The following is a 20,190-nucleotide window of genomic DNA, read 5'->3' on the forward strand; positions in this document are numbered from 1 at the left end:
TGACCAGGCCCCGATCGCTAGCCAGTACTCCGGGAGGGTCTATCCTTATCACCAGTAAAGACCCTGAATTACACCGCATCGTCTCTGAGTGATTCCTGCTACCCCCATCATCCACGTCGGCTGCCCTGAGGCCATACCCCTCCCGTTGGGGGTGATACTATCACGCTGCACAATCCTACCACCGGCCTCAGCGGTCTGCCCTGCAGCGGCAGCTCCTTCGCTGCATTCAACGGGTGGCGTAGTCGTCCAACATCTACCGCTAATACATCGCCGCTCAGTTTGACTCCCTGGGCACGGACCGGGTCACCGCCACGAGACTACAACCCTCAACAGATCCGGCTCCGGGTAAGCTCCCGTGCGCGCGATGCCGCGCGACGAAGGCCCAGGGGTGCGTCACTTGTGTGCAGAGACGGGGAAAGAAAGTGAAACAGACCATCTCCTCATGTGGTTAATGCTCTCATTCTGAACCTGGGGAATGCTGGGAGACAGTGGTAGTTCTAGTTAGTATATACCCTCCCTGTAATATCACTGTCACATAGCCTGGACATGCTGGGAATTGTAGTTCTCCTTATACCGCTTCCCTCCCTGTAATGTCATTTTCAGGCTGTAATTTTCTCTAATATCACATTACAACAGCCTGGGCATTCTGGGACCTGTTATTCTCATATTACCTTCCTGTCATTTTCTCTGACATTCCATAGCGGCCTGGACATTCTGGGAGTTTTAGTTCGCTCCTTTGTATACAGATAAGGGGGAGTGTAGCTTGGGGTGGAGGCAGCTGAGGTATGTACTCCGGACGGGCTCAAATAAGATTTTTGGAAATCTAATTGTAACTGTAACTTATACAATGCACGTTTCCATGAATACAAGGCTATGGCTTTCTACTTGGTATCTGTAGTGGTCTTTTAACTTTTATTACTGCACAAAATTTGTTTTATTACTGCACATATTTGAGTTATTACTGCACAAATTGTGTATTACTGCACACTAAAAAATACTCTTCTGTTATCCATTATATAAGTTTATATTTGGAGGTCAAGAAATACAATTTTAGGAACCAAGGTTCAAGTTCTTGTAAAAAAGTGTGAACCTTGCACCCAAACTCCAGTGATCACCATTTATGACGCAGTAACTCATTTACCATATTGATAAAATGACATGGTGCATGCTTAATGGCAGATGCAAATTATTTCCTGTTGCTAATATAGCACCAACATGTTCCCCAGCGATCTAGTGATTATAATCATTTACATCAGTCTGTGTCCCAATTACATAGTAAACCTTGAAAAAAGACACATGTCCATCAATTCCAATTAGTCTCACAATCTAATTTTCTTACTGATCTTGAACACACTATGGCCTATTTCATAGGGAGAGAACCTATCATATGATATTTGGACTGTCTGCAGGAGTACGGAATATGGAGGACACGGAGGAAATTCATGAACTACAAACTATGCAGACTTAAATCTAGGATCCCAGTTCTGTAAGGCAACAGTGCTAATTAGTGAGTCACCACGTTGCCCTTCCAAAGAATGGATGTTAATGAACAGAAAAGTGTCAATAGCTGTATAATGTCACCAGTTACAGATGGAGTACAGCATCCTCACACACAGAACTGGAGAGGCATGGAGCGGCATGCAGAACATTAAAATATAGATGTCATGAAATCCCACCCGCTAATAATAATGAGATGACTTTGCTGATTCTATCAAAGTCTACACAGCAAAGCTACACAGCAAAATTATTACATAAAAAAACACCAAATGTAAAAACATATTTAGAATAAAAGTTTGTTTTCCTAATATACATTCACTTTAAAGAGATTGTACCAAGTCAAGAAGTTTAATCCCTATTCATAGGATAGGGCATAAGTTCCTGATTGCTTCTGCCTCTTAACCTATGCTCCAGTCAGACAGAGCTTTCTAGAGCCCCACTGTAGGGATCAGTGGGGGTGCCAATAGGTCAAACAACCATAGATCAGGAAGTTATCCCCTATCCATAGCTTGTAACCTTCGTACAAACCCCTTAATGAAGATCTATCACTAAAATTTTTATTACAAATTTAAAAGCTTATGCGATAAACATAAGATTTGACCTATAATTCATTAACAAAACATATACCAAACAAAGAAAATTGCTTTTTCTTGGAACGAGCCTAGTATAGAAATGAGTTGACTTCAGCCAAAGTTGCTTCCAAGAAATTCCCCATGCTCCTCAGCTCTACCACTTTCCCATGATGCATAGCATCACATCATGCAAAGCATCAAGGGAATGTGAGTTCTTCCCCAATTTACATTCCCTGCCATGGAGCAGCCTGACTTCTGTCGATAGGCAGTGCTGGAATCCCTCAACCAGTCCCAGGATGAACATTCATCATCTGTACTATACTAATCCTGCATGCTCTAAATGCTGCTTACTGGTAGAAATAAGCAATGCCAGCTCAGGATTCCTGAGGGAATCCCTCTAACAAGGGGCACTCAAAAATTAGCTAGTAGCGCAGTGGTCATTCTAGCCCTTGCCTTAGCTAGTGGGGCTGCATATCTCTACCTGTAATTGTAAGCAGTGCTCAACGCAAAGAGCATTATTAGTACAGTCACAGTGCCACCCAGAGCTTAGATTGACTGACTACTGTGCTGTTTATTAATCTGATGAGGTCTGAACGTTCTTCAGTAAGGCAGCATGCAGTCAATGTGTAACCTGGCCGGCACTGTGACTGTACTAATCCTGAATGACCACTGTTTATAATTACTGGTATAGATGAGCGGCGACACTGACTGACTATTGTGCTGCTTGCTATTTTGTTGAGCAGTCAGTGCTGGACTGGTAGAGGGATTACTGGAGGGAAGCCCTGTACCATTCTAACACTATTGGGTCATCAGCAGAGGAGCAGTCAGTTTCCTGCCCTATAAATCAGCGCAAATTATCTGTTATAATAGCTATGCTTATCCTTATAAAACCATATGATAGCCACAGGCTAAGTTTAATAATCAAGGCAATTACTAAAGAAGCTATTCTAGTATGGTCTCTGTGCACTAATGGTAAACACCCTCAAAGGTAAACTTGATGGCATTGATTCATCAAAATTGTATTTTTCTGTGCGAGTCATCAGGAAGAGTACGCTGTAGTAATATGCATCACATTTTCTATATTAAATACATGCCATAGTTTTTTCTTGTAAGCCATTGAAGCAACCAGCCTGAAATTTGGTGTTGTGTCTCATTAGAACCAGTGGGGTAACTAGAGTCTGATGGGCCCTTGGTCAGATGTATGGGCCCTTGCAGTGTTCTAGATCCTATAAAGACATACTGTACGTGTTCACCCCCCATGTGATAATGTCTCCCATCCTCGCTCCTTCTTGTAATAATCTCCCCATCCTGGGCTCCATGCTATAACATTTTCCCCCATCCTGGTATAATGCCCCCCATCCTAGAATAATGTCCCCATTCTGGTATAATGCCCCCTCCTGGTATAATGTCCCCATCCTGGTATAACTTCCTCATTCTGGTACAGTTTCATCTCACTAAATTAGAATATCATCAAGAATTTAATTTATTTCAGTTCTTCAATACAAAAAGTGTAACTCATATATAGAGTCATTACAAACAGAGTGATCTATTTCAAGTGTTTATTTCTGTTAATGTTGATGATTATGGCTTACAGCCAATGAAAGCACAAAAGTCATTATCTCAGTAAATTAAAATAATTAACAAAAAACACCTTCAAAGGCTTCCTAAGCGTTTAAAAAGGTCCCTTAGTCTGTTTCAGTAGGTTCCACAATCATGGGGAAGACTGCTGACTTGACAGATGTCCAGAAGGCAGTCATTGACACACTCCACAAGATCCTAGAGTTCCAATTTCATTTGGAAATCAAGGTCCCAGAGTCTGGAGGAAGAGCGGAGAGGCCACAATCCAAGCTGCTTGAGGTCTAGTGTGACGTTTCCACAATCAGTGATGGTTTAGGGAGCCATGTCATCTGCTGGTGTAGGTCCACTGTGTTTTATCAAGACCAAAGTCAGTGCAGCCGCCTACCAGGAAATTTTAGAGCACTTCATGCTTCCCTCTGCCAACAAGCTTTTTGTAGATGGAAATTTCATTCTCCAGCAGGACTTGGCCCCTGTCTACACTGCTTAAAGTACCAATACCTGGTTTAAAAACAACAGTATCACTGTGCTTGATTGGCCAGCAAACTCGCCTGACCTTAACCCCATAGAGAATCTATGGGGTATTGTCAAGAGGAAGATGAGACACCAGACCCAACAATGCAGACGAGCTGAAGGCTGCTATCAAAGCAACCTGGGCTTACATAACACCTCAGCAGGGCCACAGGCTGATCGCCTCCATGCCACGCCGCATTGATGCAGTAATTGATGTAAAAGGAGCCCCGAACAAGTATTGAGTGCATTCACTGAACATACGTTTCAGTAGGCCAACATTTCGGATTTTAAAAACACTTTTCAAGCTGTTGTTATAAAGTATTCTAATTTACTGAGATAATGACTTTTGTGTTTTCATTGGTTGTAAGCCATAATCTTCAACATTAACAGAAATAAACACTTGAAATAGATCACTCCGTTTGTAATGACTATATAATATATGAGTTTCACTTTTTGTATTGAAGAACTGAAATAAATTAACTTTTTGATGATATTCTAATTTAGTGAGATGCGCCTGTATATTGTCCCTATTCTGGTATAATACCCACAATTTGGTATAAGGTCCCATTCTGGTATAATGTCTTCCATCCTGGTATAATGCCCCCATCCTGGTACAATGTCCCATCCTGGCATAATGTCCCCCATCCTGGTATAATGTCCCCCATTCTGGTACAATGTCCTATCCTGGTATAATGACCCCCATCCTGGTATATTGTCCCCATCCTGGTATAATGTCCCCCATCCTGGTACAATGTCCCCTCCTGGTATAATGACCCCCATCCTGGTATAAAGTCCCTCATGCTGGTATAATGTCCCCCAGCCTGGGCCCCTTCCATTCTTCTCCTGCACATTTTAAAATGAAACAAACAATTCTACTTACCTTCCTCTGCTCTCAGATGCGCGGTGTCTCGGCGGGTCTCTGCACCACAATATATTTCAACAAAATATGCGTCCTCGGATGCACATCCAGGTGAAATTGGCATCAGTGGGCTCCACTCTTGCATGAGCCCGGTCGTTACGCCCCTGATTAGAACACAGCAGACTGAGCGGCCAATCCCAAGATGGCCGCTCACATTAACTGCGATTCTCTCATAATATAATTCCTGTATTCACAATCGTTATTGTCCTTTTTATTCCAGGTTTATTTGTATATACCTCCTCCTTACTGCGCTATACCCTAGCATGTATGAAGGAGATAGGTCGTCATTAAGTGTTTATTATGGAGAACTGTATTGAACACGATTATATGAAATGCAGTTGGGTGTCTTCTTATGTATTAGAGGCCACTCCAGGTATAGGGCCACGGCTGTTACAACATCCACGGAAACCTCTATAACAACTCTTAGACACCCCCATTAATAAGGATTCTGTTCTTCTAATTTAGTTATAATTAGGTGAACTTTTAATTAATTGCAGACAATTAAATTTCACATATAGTTTAATCAGAGCAATTATGTATCCCTGTTCCCAAGGCAGTTCCTGATCTAATATATTTAACTCTAATCTTATTTTCTTCATTTTAATCTTTTTACGAACCATAATTAACAGGACAAGAGGGAGTAGTTTGTACTGTTGTAATATTACTCTGCGGCTTAGGGTTGAATAATTTGGTAACACTTGGATGACGAGTGCTACAAGTTATTTCACAAAATCTATAACATTCAATGCAGAATATCAGTAGCTAGATAGAGGACAGTGTTAGATCGGCAACCAACCCTACTTCTGGTGACGGGGCATCCATAGAGGTCAGTGATCTATGGAGTAATGGAACCTTTGTGCATTGCTATGGGGCTAAAGATGGTTCTCATAGTTAAGATGGTTGGGAGGCACAATACAATATGACTTCTGACCCTAACGCTGGCTGTGTACATTACCTGTATGTCTGCGGTACGTGTAGATTTTGGTAGGATCTTCTTGCCATCTGATGTGTTTAGGGGCTTCCCATTCTTCACTGGCGGCAGACATCTATGCAAAGTTAGGAGAAGTTGTGTTCTTGGGGGTATAAGCCACCTTCAGAGGCTGAGCCGATTGTGCACGTACAAGGAGTGAGAGCTGTCAGCCAGACGAACGTTCAGCTGACACTTATCTAATGCCGACCCCCGGCCTCAGGGGGTATTCACAAAATAAAACATTCCAAAATGGTCTTATCATTGTTTTGCTGTCAAAACAATAGGCTATATTTGTGCAAGTATCAAAATCTCTGGTACCTTATACATCTACTATAGGTCTGCTTGGAAGTTAGAGGTTACTGGGCTCAAGGAACTAAAGGGAGTCTGTCAGAACAGAATGTGTGCTGAAACCAAGTACAGGAGCCCAGTGCACCCTTGGTGTGGCCAAACTTTTAAGTGCACCTTACTAAATCCAAATGACCCAAGGCACCGGATGTTCTCCTCCAAAGGGTTATCTTTATTATGTCACAGCATGTGTTATTTTTGCTATACAGCTTGAAAAGGGTCCTATGTGGCCAAAACATAGCTTTTTTACCTTTTATATGCTGTGACATAATAAAGATAGCCTTTGGGAGGAGAACATCTGCTGCATTAGATCATTTGGATTTAGTAATTTGGCAATATCGTGGGAGTTGCATCAAGACTCCATGGACCTCGGAGTGGTGCATGGGACCACACATTTTTGATATTTAAGTGCACCTTCCCACCTACTTGTTTTCCCTCTATTTCCCCACTTATTTGATTGACAGCTCTGGAGTTACAGAGCCAGAGAAGAGCACAGATAGATGGGAAACAAGTAGGTGGGAAGGTGCACTTAAATGTTTGGTCTCTCCAAGGGTGCACTAAGCATCAGTACTTGCTTTGAACAGTCATTCTGTGCCGACAGACTCCCTTTAAATTCCTCCATGACACTATAGGAATGCCAGTCACAGAGGACTTCAAAACTTGCCTTTTCTTAGAAAATCCCCAGAACTCTGGTTTGTTACCACTGAGGATCGTTGACTCATTGCCATTATTGCTAAAAAAAAATGTGTGACTAAATTCAGGATGTTCCTGGCATTTCCTACATTCATTTTTCTCTTGCTTTCAAAAAAGTTATCTGTACAGAGCACTGACAGACACGGACAGCACGGGGCCCCTGTGCAAGAATAATATATGGGCCCTTTGGAGTCCAATAGCTCATCATAGTGCATAATTTCACATGCTTTGGAGGTGGAAATGGGCCCACTTACCTCGTGAACCAGGTTGCACCAATGATATGTCCACCTCTGGTACAGAGGGTGCCCTGATAAGTTCTCTAAAATATGGCACACATGGAACAGCCCTCCGCATACCGTAGTTCATCACCCGCTGTCTGCTGGATCTTCCAATTTCGGTATAACTGGGCAACCATCTGATGTGTATGGGCGCCTCGCAACAGATGATGTCATGGAGGAGAAGGATCGGAAGTTGAAATTTCAATGCCCAATCCTTTTGATTTCAGGGGGAATAAGAGTCTGGCCCCGACTCTGTCCTCTCTCCATGTTGAAAAGACATGATCACTCGGCAAAGCTGAGACCTTGCTTATGGGGCAGTCGGAGAGATGGCTGTATGTCAAGCAAACATTCATCTGACAGATATCTCATGGGTATGGATACAAAAAAGTTATACTGAATGCACCCTCTCTTCTGGTAAACAGAACACGGAACTGTTCTTAGGCCCATAAGCTATATAAGAATAAGAAGACGTAAGGCACAGTTGTCAGGTTTCATGGTTTGGTGCTTTATTGTTCTGTCTGAGTGGTTGATTATATGTAAGTCATGCAAATATGGATAGTGATTACATGCCTAACAAATACTGCCATTCTGGATTTGATAGTAGGAGGCTGTGTCTCAGTATTCTTGTTTTCACACTACATATGAGAGATCCTACTATGTTCACTGGAAACATTATTTTTCTTTCTGTATTGTTTAATTCTTTACTTATTTCTATTCTTGCAATGTGTATCCATTGGATACCCAAAAATTAACTTTATTAGTTTAAGAAAAAAAAAAAATCTAACATGCAAAAGTTCGGTATAGATGGAGGATGAATATACAACAGTCTGACTCTAATATCGGCAGTTAGTATTTGGCCTCAGTGTTGCATTTTGTCAGTGATAGTATCTGATCTGCACATTTTGTGTTTCGGCATACCCTCACACCAAATATTCTGTTTCATCAGGCAGATCACCATTGAGGAAGGAGAACAACGGGCTAAAGAGCTAAATGTTATGTTTATTGAAACTAGTGCCAAAACTGGATACAATGTTAAACAGGTAACCCCGCATCATGGTATCTAGATCGCCTTTTTTCCTGCTATTCCAGGTTATTGACATTGCACCAGCAATATTCTATGTATTGTTCCCTTTCCCTTTTAGCTGTTTCGTAGGGTGGCTTCTGCTCTGCCAGGCATGGAGTGCACAGAAGAGAAGAGCAAGGATGGAAGTATCCTTTGCTAGAAATATTATACTTCGAGGCATGTAAGACTGAAGTTCTCGTCCGGGTTCTTTTGGTGGGGGTCCTTGCTCTGATTCCCTCACCAATCACTAAGCCGATGGAACATAAGCACTGAGCGATGTGCCCCTTCATTTCTGTTCGAGCAAAGTGACTACTGTATGGAAATTCTTTAGACTCTATGGCCATATGTAATACTGTATTTGTGCCTGTTTTTGGTACATATTACTCCAAATAACGTCTATTCTGCTTTGTGGCACATTTATTAACAATTTGTAACAAAAATTAGAGCCATTTCTACCACACATGTCAGTTTGTAAAACTGGAGCGAGAAGTTGACGCTGTTTGCTATTTGTCCACTATTTAATCAAAAAACTCACCAGCACTTCCGAATAGAATACGGCAAGTGTGAACAGGTACAAGCTGCTATGACTGCATAATATATAAACAAAAGAATACAGCAGCCCACTGCTAGTGTAGAGATGTATGCATTGCGGCTGATGGGTTCTCATGAATTGGCCAATTTATGCACTAAGTACCTCCATTTTTCTAAGCATATTTTATTTAGCAGTAATGCAGTTCAAATTTCATATGTTCAATATTGGAGCAATGAGGTTCACTACGCTGCTGATGGATGAAACCAGGAGACCAACGATATTGCTATGCGGCTTATTGTCAACGCGTTTCAAAGTTATCCAACTTCTTCATCAAGACAAAGCACAAGTGTAAGATGCAACTAAAGCTCATCGTGAGGACGTAGCCGTAAGGGCAAGTTCACATATGGTGGCTGCAATGTTGACATTGCAGTTGGGCTGTGGCCACTACATGTGAACTTGCCCTTAAGGCTACATTCCCACCATGAGCTTTAGTTGTATCTTGCACTTGTGCTTTGTCTTGATGAAGAAGTTGGATAACTTTGAAATGCATTGACAATAAACTGCATAGGAATATCCTTGGTCTCCTGGTTTAATCCATCGGCAGCACAGTGAACCCCATTGCTCCATTTTATTTCTCTTCGGATCTGCAGCAGACGACATTATCAGCTGCTTGAGTTGTTGTGTTTCACACAGCTCTATCAGGCGAGCATTTCCCAGCACCCTGATTTCCTTTTACTCCGGATAAGACCCTATTGCGCTTTCTTGTTTTTCCAGCGTTTTCTTCATGTGTTCAGTGTTTGCATACATTTTCACGCTTGCACTGTGCTGCTGTTATATTTTGTTTGTACATTTATGAATGTAACTTTTTTTTATATGAAATTAAAATAACAGTCATTAAAGGGGTTGTCCACTATTTTAACATTGATGACCTGTCCTCAGGATAGTGGAGGAGGTGTGACACCCTGCAGCCCCGTCAATCAGCTGTTCTGGAACTGTTTAGTTACAGAGCTGCTCCGTCTACTGATAATGGCCGTGGCCGATACTGCCCCACCTCCCCTATTCAAATCAATAGAGAACAGATGTGCAGTACCCAGCCACGGCCACTATCAGCAGACGGAGCAGCTCTGTAACTGAGCACTTCTGGCCACCACCAGCACCTAGAACAGTTGATCGGCGGGGCTGCAGCGTGTCACACCTCCACTGATCAGACATTGATGACCTATCCTGAGGACAGGTCATCAATGTTAAAGTAGTGGACAACCTCTTTTAGTTAGATGTATTTTTTAATTTTTTGTAATGTTCATTTTTGTTTCCAATATCACGATCTGTATTAAAAAAAAAATAGAAATATTGTAGTTTTCACATGGGTGTATTCTAGACTCGTACTTCATGTTATTTCAGAATATTCACGTGTTCATTATAGCAACAATACACTGACGAAGACCCTATCTTTTGTATTGAAGCGTCTAATGAAAAGGTCATTGTGAAGGAAGAGGGAGCAGGGGGCTGCGACATCGCCCATTGTGATTGGTGGATCCTGTGTTATCAGCTGTGTATAGAGGTGTTACCTGTCATTGTAATCCTGCCTGTGATAATGAGACTTCTGAAAAGTGTTCCATAATGAACAAGAAGTATGAGTATATAATTACCCTAGTGGTCAGTGTGAAAATTATAATATTTACATTTTTTAACTATAGATTATGATATGAAAATAAAAAATGGCAACAATTTGAATAAAATTACTATACAGAAATCCTGATTTAAACAATAGGTCACTTTCTGATAACACATTAAAGTAATACAAAGGTGCAAAACCAGGCATTCATACAATGGTTCCCTCATCAAAATAAATAGATATAGGTGGCACCCAGGACTAACAGGCCCCACATTTAGCTGTTAGTAGTAGAGAAGGATGATATCATGTTGAATGGGCTGTGCTGCTTTAAATGAGAAGCCTTTTGTTTTTTCAAAATGGTTCTTTATTGTACCAACGCATTTCGGCACCGTTAGCAAGGTAAAAAACCAAGTATATTAGTTTTTACCTTGAAAAAGGTGACGGTCCAATGTCGAAACATGATGGGACAATAAAGAACCATTTTGGAAAACAAAAGGCTTCTCATTTACAGCAGCTCGTTCAACGTGATATCGTCCTCTACTATTAAGGGCTCATACCCATATGTGTGGACCGAAAAAAACGGCCGAGTGTCATGCAAGTGTCATGTGAGTGCTATGCGATTTTCACGCACCGTCTCTTTAAAAGCCGGCAATTCATCAGCCGCGTACAGATACAATAAATCAGTAGCCGATAATTTAGAATAGAAAGAATAGATCTATTCTACACAAATAGAATAGATAGATAGAAAGATGTCAGTGACATATATAATTAGTACAGTGACAGTGTTGGTTACTGTACTTGTTAAATTAAAGAATTTCTTAAAAAAAAATTGGCTTGGGGTCCCCCGTAATTTTATAGTCAAAAGGGGTTAAGCAGACAGCTGGGGCAAGATGTTTGAAGCCTGGGAAGGGGGTAATACCCACGGAGCTTCCCAGGCTACTAATATCAGCCCCCAGCTGAATACCTAGCCTTTACTGGCTATTAAAATGGGGGACCCCCCCAAAAAAAAAGACGTGGGGTCCCCCTATTTTTACAGCTAGCAAAGGCTATGCAGACAGCTGGGGGCTGATATTAATAGCCTAGGAAGGGACCATGAATATTGGCCCCCTCCCAGACTAGAAACAGGAGCCCTCAGCCGCCCCAGAAATGGAGCATCCATTGGATGCGCCAATTCTGACACTTAGCCTCGCTCTACCCACTGCCCTGTAGCGGTGGCAGTGGGGTAATAGGGTTGGGGTTGGTGTCAGCTTATAATGCCAGCTGACATTAAGCCCAGGTTAGTAATGGAGAGGCGTCTATAAGACGCCCCCATTACTAACCACATAGTGGAAGTGATATGTGAAAAAAAGACACCCACACCCAGAATAAAATATTTTATTTGAAATAAACACAGACACCCTTTAATCTTCTAAATTAAACCCTAAATTCTAAATTCCATTGTCTTCAGCTGGAATGGGCGTGATGGTAAGTATGGTTTCATTTAGAAGATTAAAGGGTGTCTGTGTTTATTTCAAATAAAATATTTTATTCATGGTGTGGGTCTTTATTTTACATATCACTTCCACTATGGGGTTAGTAATGTGGGTGTCTTATAGACGCCTCTCCATTACTAACCTGGGCTTGATGTCAGCTGGCATTATAAGCTGACACCAACCCCAACCCTATAACTACAGGGCAGTGGGTAGAGCGAGGCTATGTGCCAGAATTATCACATCTTACGGATGCGCCATTTCTGGGGCGGCTGAGGGCTGCTGTTTGTAGTCTGGGAGGGGGCCAATATTCATGGCCCCTTCCTAGGCTATTAATATAAGCCCCCAGCTGTCTGCATAGCCTTTGCTAGCTGTTAAAATAAGGGACCCCACGTCAGTTTTTGTTTAGGGGTCCCCCATTTTAATAGCCATCAAAGGCTAAGTATTCAGCTGGGGCGCTGATATTAGTAGCCTAGGAAGCTCGTGGGTATTACTCCCTTCCCAGGCTTCAAATATCAGCCCCAGCTGTCTGCTTAACCTCTGCTAGACTATAAAATTACAGGGGATCCCACGCCAATTTTTTTAAATAAATTCTTTAATTTAACAATAAATGACAAGTACAGTAACCAACACTGTCACGGTACTAATTATTTATGTGAGTGACATTATTATTATTATTTTCTTATTGTTATAGCGCCATTTATTCCATGGCGCTTTACATGTGAAAAGGGGTATTCATAGCAAAAACAAGTACAATAATCTTCAACACAATGTGACAGCGACTGGTGCAGGAGGAGCGAGGACCCTGCCCGCGAGGGCTCACAATCTATTAGGGATGGGTGAGGATACATTAGGTGAGGGTAGAGTTGGTCATGCAGCGGTGGTTACTGCAGGTTGTAGGCTTGTCGGAAGAGGTGGGTCTTCAGGCTCCTTTTGAAGGTTTCCACGGTCGACGAGAGTCTGATGTGTTGGGGTAGAGCGTTCCAGAGTAGGGGGGAAGCACGGGAGAAATCTTGTATGCGATTGTGGGAGGAGGAGATAAGAGGGGAGTAGAGAAGGAGATCTTGTGAGGATCGGAGGTTGCGTGCGGGTATGTAATGGGAGACTAGGTCAGAGATATATGGAGGAGACAGGTTGTGAATGGATTTGTATGTCATGGTTAGGGTTTTGAACTGGAGTCTCTGAGCAATGGGGAGCCAGTGAAGAGATTGACAGAGAGGAGAGGCCGGGGAATAGCGGGGGGACAGGTGGATTAGTCAGGCAGCAGAGTTTAGGATAGATTGGAGGGGTGCAAGAGTGGTAGAAGAGAGGCCACAGAGCAGGAGGTTGCAGTAGTCGAGGCGGGAGATGATGAGGGCATGCACTAGTGTTTTTGCAGATTCATGGTTGAGGAATGTGCGGATCCGGGAGATATTTTTGAGTTGTAGTCGGCAGGAAGTGGAAAGGGCTTGGATATGTGGTTTGAAGGAGAGTTCAGAGTCCAGGGTTACTCTAAGGCAGTGAGCTTGGGGGACTTGGGAGAGTGGACAGCCATCAACATTGATAGATAGGTCAGTTGGGGGGGGGTGAATGGGATGGCGGAAAGATGATGAATTCTGTTTTGTCCATGTTAAGTTTTAGAAATCTATCAGAGAAGAAGGATGAAATGGCAGACAGACATTGTGGGATTTTGGTTAGTAGGGAGGAGATATCGGGTCCAGAGAGGTAGATCTGTGTGTCATCAGCATAGAGGTGATAATGAAAGCCATCTTTCTATCTATCTATTCTATGTGTGTAGATCTATTCTAAATTGTTGGGTACCGATGTATTGTAAGTGTACGGGGCTGATGAATTGCCAGCTTTTTAAAAAAGTCGGGTGTGTGAAAATCGGACGGCACTCGCATGGCCCGAGTGCCATGCGATTTTTTTCACGCACCTATTGACTTGCATTGGTGAGTCTCGTCCGAGATACGTGGCAAATCACTGATTTTTTTTCTCAGCCAGAATTCAGCTGAGAGAAAAATCGCAGATGAGATGTCACTCATTGATTAACATTGATCCGAGTGCAATCCGATGTTTTATCTGATTGCACTCATCCGTTTTACTCGCAAGTGAGTATGAGCCCTCAATCATCTGGAAAAAGTTTTTCTCCTCCAGCCATGGGGTCCTAGCAGCAGTTACACGTGTCTACAGGTGCTGCACCTTCATACAACACCGCCAGGTGAGCACGTGCTCCTGCCTTTTACTTTCCATACCAGGCAATACAGCTCTATGTGTGTGCACTTTTGTCTGCCAAACAGTTTTTCACAATTAGCTGTTGGCAAAGCTGTTGGCTATTGGCCAATTCATCCATAAGAGTATGTAGAGACAGAGTTTTTTTGAGGTGTCCGCTCCGAAAAATGCATGAAAAATCACTCAAATAATACTTGAAAGACTCTTCCTATTCATTTCTATTGTAAACTACTTTGCTGTTCATGGCTATGGGCACACAGAGGTTTTTTTCTAGGATGTTTTGGAGCAGAAACCAAGAGGGCACTCTTCAAATCCTCCTCAAAAATGCAAAACTCCTCAAAAAACTTGGAGGCACTGCTCAGTTTCATCTGAAAAAAAAGCTCAGCAAAAGGGCGCTGTGTGCACATATCCCATATGGTCAGTCTTATATCTAATTTGATAAATACATGTTAATGGGTTTGTTCATGTTCCTTAACCTCCTTCACCACAGTGATTGACATAAAACTTGACAAACCCCAAGAACCGCAAGTTGCTGATGCCGGGTGCTCTTGTTAATATGCAGGGCATGACAGGTGAGCTGCCAGAGGCCATGAGCTTAGCCCCAAGATGCTTCCTATTGGTTAGCCTGGAAAAACAAACATTCGGAAACCACATCTAGAGAATGTCAAGATCCACCACTGTTCCTGATCTCTCCCACCTTCCCTGGAGACCTTGTTTGCCTTTCTTTCTTTGGTTCTTGTATTGGTCCTCAGTCTTTTTTCCCCCTCACTTCTGAGATGTTTGACTCATTTCACGTTTTTCCACCATGTCTCTTTGTTCTGGCCCTCTTGTGCTCACATTCCCAGCTCCTTATAAACGCACCTTGAAATGAACAGATTATTTGCCTAATACTGGTACATTATCATTCACTTACTACCAAACCACTAGACGTAGACACATAGAATGGATCACTAAGTGTGATAGTCTCCAGCGAAAGAATTTCCAAAAAGGTGTACATTATACACAATATCTCCCCAGTAGTTCATGACGATGAATCCAAGCAGATCTGTAAAATACTTTCTCTTCTCTCCCCCTCTTATACCAAAACTCAGTTCTCTTCTTACAAGGAGACAAAGAAATTCCCGCTGTTAATAACATTGACGTTATATTTTTTTTTCCACTTTTTTTGTTGTAATATATATATAATTGTACTTTATTAAAATTGCCAAAAACGATGTGACGGGATGTGTGTAGCACGTGGTATTTTAAGGGGTCGTGTTTCATCGGCGGATACAGATATGCATTTTTCATTTGGTGATTGGGGATAATGTATGTACATGAATGCGGATTGTACAAATTTACAGCATTGTGCTTGGTAAGGCAATTTAATGGTCCATTATCTAAATGTAGCACTAGGTAAATAAAGACTGAATCCAATTCTACGCGCAGGATTATGTGTGTACATTACAGGTGATAATGTACTGGGTGGGTATTCTTTGAAGAACATGTTTTGGGGGTGATCATGCCCTGCTCCCCAGACACCCCTATAGACTATCAGTCCCATTACTTTGTTCTTTTTAATACCACACAATAAAAGCATTTTTCTTTCATAACATTTATTTCATAATTCTAATAGTGGTCTTAGAGTTGATCAATCTGAGAACTAGTGCGATGAATATAGAACCATGGGCAAGGAGGACTAATCAGACAGGACAACATCAGAATAGGAAACTGGGTCGTTGACATGCGATTATCTACTTCCACAAGTACATTCACCATAGAAACAACCTTGAATTTAATATAGGGCTGTGGAGAAAAGAGTTTCCAATCAGATTGGTCCCAACCCCATTGGGCTGTGTTCCCCATCCAGCGGCTCCTCAGCTTTTGGCTGCTCCATATTGTACACTGGTGGCATCAAGGAGGTTATCTCATTACTTGAACTTACAACAGCTTTGCTGGGTAAAGAGGGTTCTGGCTCTCCTTAGAGAAATTATCAAGGACTATTTACTTTTTTTTACTATTGACCTAAGAACGAACAGGCATGCAGTTGCTAACTACCTGCCTGTTGTGCCCAGTGCTGATTCCTGCGGGCGCTGAGCAATCAAAGACCACTCTTGCCGGCAGATCCAGCGGCTTCCGCTGACGTCATGTCAACAGAACACTGGCTTCTCTTCCACTCTGCTCTTTTGACGGGGCATGACTGCCGATTTCATACTGATTGACAGCCGACTCAATCAGCATGATGTTGGAAGTCACGCTCCGTCAACAGAGCAGCCTGGAAGTAGAGTTGCTCTGTTGACGTGGAGCAGCTGAATTTCCGGCAGGATCTGAGCCGGCGCGAGGTAAAGCAGGCGGGTAGTCGCCTCTGTTAGCAACTACGTGTTCGTTTTTAGGCCCCTAGAAAAAAAATGGTCCTGGACAACCCCTTTGAAGAGGTTTCTAGAATCAGAAGAATATGGCAATTTCCTTCCATAAACAGCGTCACACCTGTCCATGAGTTGTGTCTGGTATTAACGCTGTGCTCCATTGATGTGAATGGGTAATTATGCACCTAACCTGCGGACAGGGGTGGCACGGTTATTGGAAAAAAAAAACAAAACATTTTTTCCCAATTTTGGACAACCCGTTTATGGATAGCAGCTGGGTATGGAATCTTATTGGCAATGAACTAATGGAAAACATTCAACTATGCTTTTTGTTGGAGAAGATAAAATCTTTCCTTCAGTCAGCCAAACCCTGCTGTGATCTGTTGAGCAGTAAGTATCCTGAAACTGCTGTCATATTGCAAGGCTTCTTATAGGGTTGAAGGTTGACTTACAGGCTAGCTACCGCCAACTATTGGAGGTGGCTAAGCTGGAAGTCTTTCCTAGCACAACAGAGCTAATATTGCATAATATTTCCATGGAGTTATGTCAATAACACTCTACTCAGCTAGCTTCCCCCCAAAGCTTTATTAAGGTGTCTCAGCTGGACAAACCTGCTCTGCACTGATGAGAGGCAAAAATCCTGAAACAGGTGTCTGACTTGTCTAAAACATTCCAAAACTTGTGAAATGGTCATATGTTGACTTACAGTGCCTACAAGTAGTATTCAACCCCCTGCAGATTTAGCTGGTTTGATAAGATGCAAATAAGTTAGAGCCTTCAAACTGCAAACGAGAGTAGGTTTTATGAACAGAAGCATAAATCTTACAAACCAAAAAGTTATGTTGCTCAGTTGAATTTTAGTAAATTTTAAACATAAAAGTGTGGGTCAATTATTATACAACCCCTATGTTTAATATTTTGTGGAATAACCCTTGTTTGCAATTACAGCTAATAATCGTCTTTTATAAGACCTGATCAGGCCGGCACAGGTTTGTGGAGTTATCTTGGCCCACTCCTCCATGCAGATCTTCTCCAAGTTATCTAGGTTCTTTGGGTGTCTCATGTGGACTTTATTCTTGAGCTCCTTCCACAAGTTTTCAATTGGGTTAAGGTCAGGAGACTGACTAGGCCAATCCAACACCTTGACTTTTTCCCTATTGAACCAGGCCTTGGTTTTCTTGGCTGTGTGCTTTGGGTCGTTGTCTTGTTGGAAGATGAAATTACGACCCATCTTAAGATCCTTGATGGAGGAGCGGAGGTTCTTGGCCAAAATCTCCAGGTAGGCCGTGCTATCCATCTTCCCATGGATGCGGACCAGATGGCCAGGCCCCTTGGCAGAGAAACAGCCCCACAGCATGATGCTGCCACCACCATGCTTGACTGTAGGGATGGTATTCTTGGGGTCGTATGCAGTGCCATCCAGTCTCCAAACGTCACGTGTGTGGTTGGCACCAAAGATCTCGATCTTGGTCTCATCAGACCATAGAACCTTGAACCAGTCTGTCTCAGAGTCCTCCAAGTGATCATGAGCAAACTGTAGACGAGCCTTGACATGACGCTTTGAAAGTAAAGGTACCTTACGGGCTCGTCTGGAACGGAGACCGTTGCGGTGGAGTACGTTACTTATGGTATTGACTGAAACCAATGTCCCCACTGCCATGAGATCTTCCCGGAGCTCCTTCCTTGTTGTCCTTGGGTTAGCCTTGACTCTTCGGACAAGCCTGGCCTCGGCACGGGAGGACACTTTCAAAGGCTGTCCTGGCCGTGGAAGGCTAACAGTAGTTCCATAAGCCTTCCACTTACGGATGATGCTCCCAACAGTGGAGACAGGTAGGCCCAACTCCTTGGAAAGGGTTTTGTACCCCTTGCCAGCCTTGTGACCCTCCACGATCTTGTCTCTGATTGCCTTGGAATGCTCCTTTGTCTTTCCCATGTTGACCATGTCTGAGTGCTGTTCACAAGTTTGGGGAGGGTCTTAAATAGTCAGAAAAGGCTGGCAAAAGAGATCTTTAATCCACACATGTGAAGCTCATTATTCTTGGTGCCTGAACTACTTCTTAATACTTTAGGGGGACCAAACAGAATTCTTGTGGTTTGAGGGGTTGAATAATAAATGACACTCTGAATTAACTTTTTACGTTTAAAAAAAAAAAAAAACAAAAACAAAATTTGCTGCAGTGCATTTCCCACTTCCAGGCTGATCTACAGTACAAATGTCACAATGCCAAGTTAATTCCACATGTGTCAACCAGCTAAATCTGCAGGGGGTTGAATACTACTTGTAGGCACTGTATATGGTAGCTTCCTTCAATAGGTGGCACTAGTCAGATAGTTTTCTTTTCTTCCAAGGAAAATGTAATTTACATATAACATTATACCAAAGTTAAGATAAGGGTAAGAATTTATGAGTGAATCTTCAGAAATTCAAATTCGTCAGCTTCCCCGAATTTTGCCAAGAAATTAGATACAAATCGATTTGCACAGTCAAAACGTCTCCAGTTGCTCTGAAAATACGTGTATAACACTGTGAGGTCTCCTAGGACTATATCTAACCACTTTTAAGCTCTTTAATGCAAACACAGCCTTGGTGAAGTGATCTCAACGTACATGACTATGGGTGACCATCTTTTACTGCTGTGCTGTCACACAGTATCAGTACACTTTGTTCAGTGTTTTATTGCTTTCTCTTCCTATCTCTATGACTAAGTTGTGACATCCTCTCACTATCTAGATTCACCAGAAAATGGGTGCTGCATTCCCTGCCTCTGCTTTTATACAAGCCATGACAGTACCCCCTGATTGACTGCGCTATACCATTGATGTGATAGCTGTAAAGCAATATGGAATAGCATGCTTAAGGTCATGTGATTCTTCGCTGGCTGATGCAATCTTCTGCAATGTGTAAAAAAAGACAGCAGCCATTTTTGGCGATTCAAAAGAAGAGAATCAATTATTGTTCAAGTTCGACAGGTTCTGCAAATTCCTAAAAAGCAGACAAATTCAATTTTAATCGAATTGATTCGCTTTTCTCTAGTAAGAACTATTTCACTATGTCATATCTGTAAGACTTTTTGACTTTTAACCTTTTCCCAACATCCACAGTACATGTACGGTGCAGGTCGGGTGCTTGAGTATGGAGTAGGCTTGAAGACTAAGCAAGCTCCATACCCAGCAGATAACAGCTGTGATGCACAGCCAGGATCTGCCTCTAACAGGTGTGGGTCCAGAGGCTGCAAAACCCATTAAATGCCACTGTCAATCTGTGACAGTGGCATTTACAGCATGCAAGCATGGAGGGGTGCCCATCAGCCCCCCTGTGACGTGATTTCGGGATGCCTATGGTTTGCTATGGCAGTCGGGGGTCTCCCATCATGGCGGTCTGTTGAAACCTCGCCTGCGTCTGGAATTTAAAAAAAAAACTGATTTTTCCTGTAAGCAGCAATATCAAAGTATTGCTGTATATAGTAAAGGCGATCAGATGATCGCAGTTTCCAGGCCCCTAAATAAAATAACAAATATAGTTTTCAAAACTATAAAAAAATTAAGCATAAAAATTTGAATCACTCCTCTACTTCCCTATTAAAGTCTAAAAT

At 42.4% G+C, this 20,190-nt stretch overlaps 1 protein-coding gene across 1 annotated transcript in view; it reads left to right on the forward strand.

Moving 5' to 3' along the window:
- Positions 1–15,471, forward strand: part of RAB6B (RAB6B, member RAS oncogene family) — a 112,007-nt gene extending 96,536 nt beyond the window's left edge. The window contains exons 6-8 of the mRNA XM_073674331.1: positions 8,309–8,402; positions 8,505–8,571; positions 14,743–15,471. Of these exons, the coding sequence (XP_073530432.1) occupies positions 8,309–8,402; positions 8,505–8,571; positions 14,743–14,807 (226 nt within the window). The 3' untranslated portion in view covers positions 14,808–15,471. The remainder of the gene's footprint in view (positions 1–8,308; positions 8,403–8,504; positions 8,572–14,742) is intronic.
- The last annotated feature ends 4,719 nt before the right edge of the window (positions 15,472–20,190 follow it).

The sequence above is a fragment of the Phyllobates terribilis genome, unplaced genomic scaffold (genome assembly GCF_046119375.1).
Source record: "Phyllobates terribilis strain yellow unplaced genomic scaffold, ASM4611937v1 Scaffold_3__8_contigs__length_932513732, whole genome shotgun sequence".
Taxonomy (NCBI): domain Eukaryota; kingdom Metazoa; phylum Chordata; class Amphibia; order Anura; family Dendrobatidae; genus Phyllobates; species Phyllobates terribilis.